Below are 575 nucleotides of genomic sequence, written 5' to 3' on the forward strand. Positions count from 1 at the left end.
GGAGGCGGGTGCTGACATCTCCCTCTCCGCAGTGCGCCTGCTGCGGGAGGAGCTGCAGCTGCTGCAGGAGCAGGGCTCTTACGTGGGAGAAGTGGTGAGAGCCATGGACAAGAAGAAAGTGCTCGTCAAGGTACGAGGCTGAGCTGTCCGGAGGGTGACTGGCGCTGGGGAAGAGCCGGGGCCGGTGGGATTGGGGCTGACAGCCCCTCCCTGTGACCCCGCGGGGGTTGGAGTAAGTGTGAGCGTGAGCTTGGGGGGGATCAGCGACTAAATCGTGAAGTAGGAGCTCCTGCTCCGGGGGAGCACGTTGTGGTGGTTCTCCTGGGTCCAAACCTTCCCCAGGCTGGTGGGAGGCAGCTGGCTTCGGGCTGGCTGGGGACAGGGGGGCTGCAGAGTTCTGGCTGAGCTCTCTGGGTCCTTCCCCTGGCTCCGCTCCAAGCAGCCCCTGTGGATCTTGGGCACACGACAGGGACTTCTCAGGGAAATAACTCACGCGGTGACAACTGTCCCCTCGCAGGTGCACCCAGAGGGGAAGTTTGTGGTGGATGTGGACAAAAACATCGACATCAACGATG

The 575-nt window shown here is 62.8% G+C and overlaps 1 protein-coding gene across 1 annotated transcript in view; it reads left to right on the top strand.

Moving 5' to 3' along the window:
• Positions 1 to 575, top strand: part of LOC104497086 (26S protease regulatory subunit 8-like) — a gene marked incomplete at both ends in the record, with an annotated part of 1,509 nt that overhangs the window by 447 nt on the left and 487 nt on the right. Inside the window, 2 exons of the mRNA XM_010140299.1 lie at positions 33 to 130; positions 518 to 574. Coding sequence (XP_010138601.1) covers positions 33 to 130; positions 518 to 574 — 155 coding nt within the window. The remainder of the gene's footprint in view (positions 1 to 32; positions 131 to 517; position 575) is intronic.

Source organism: Buceros rhinoceros, unplaced genomic scaffold (genome assembly GCF_000710305.1).
Source record: "Buceros rhinoceros silvestris isolate BGI_N320 unplaced genomic scaffold, ASM71030v1 scaffold22647, whole genome shotgun sequence".
Classification (NCBI taxonomy): Eukaryota; Metazoa; Chordata; class Aves; order Bucerotiformes; family Bucerotidae; genus Buceros; species Buceros rhinoceros.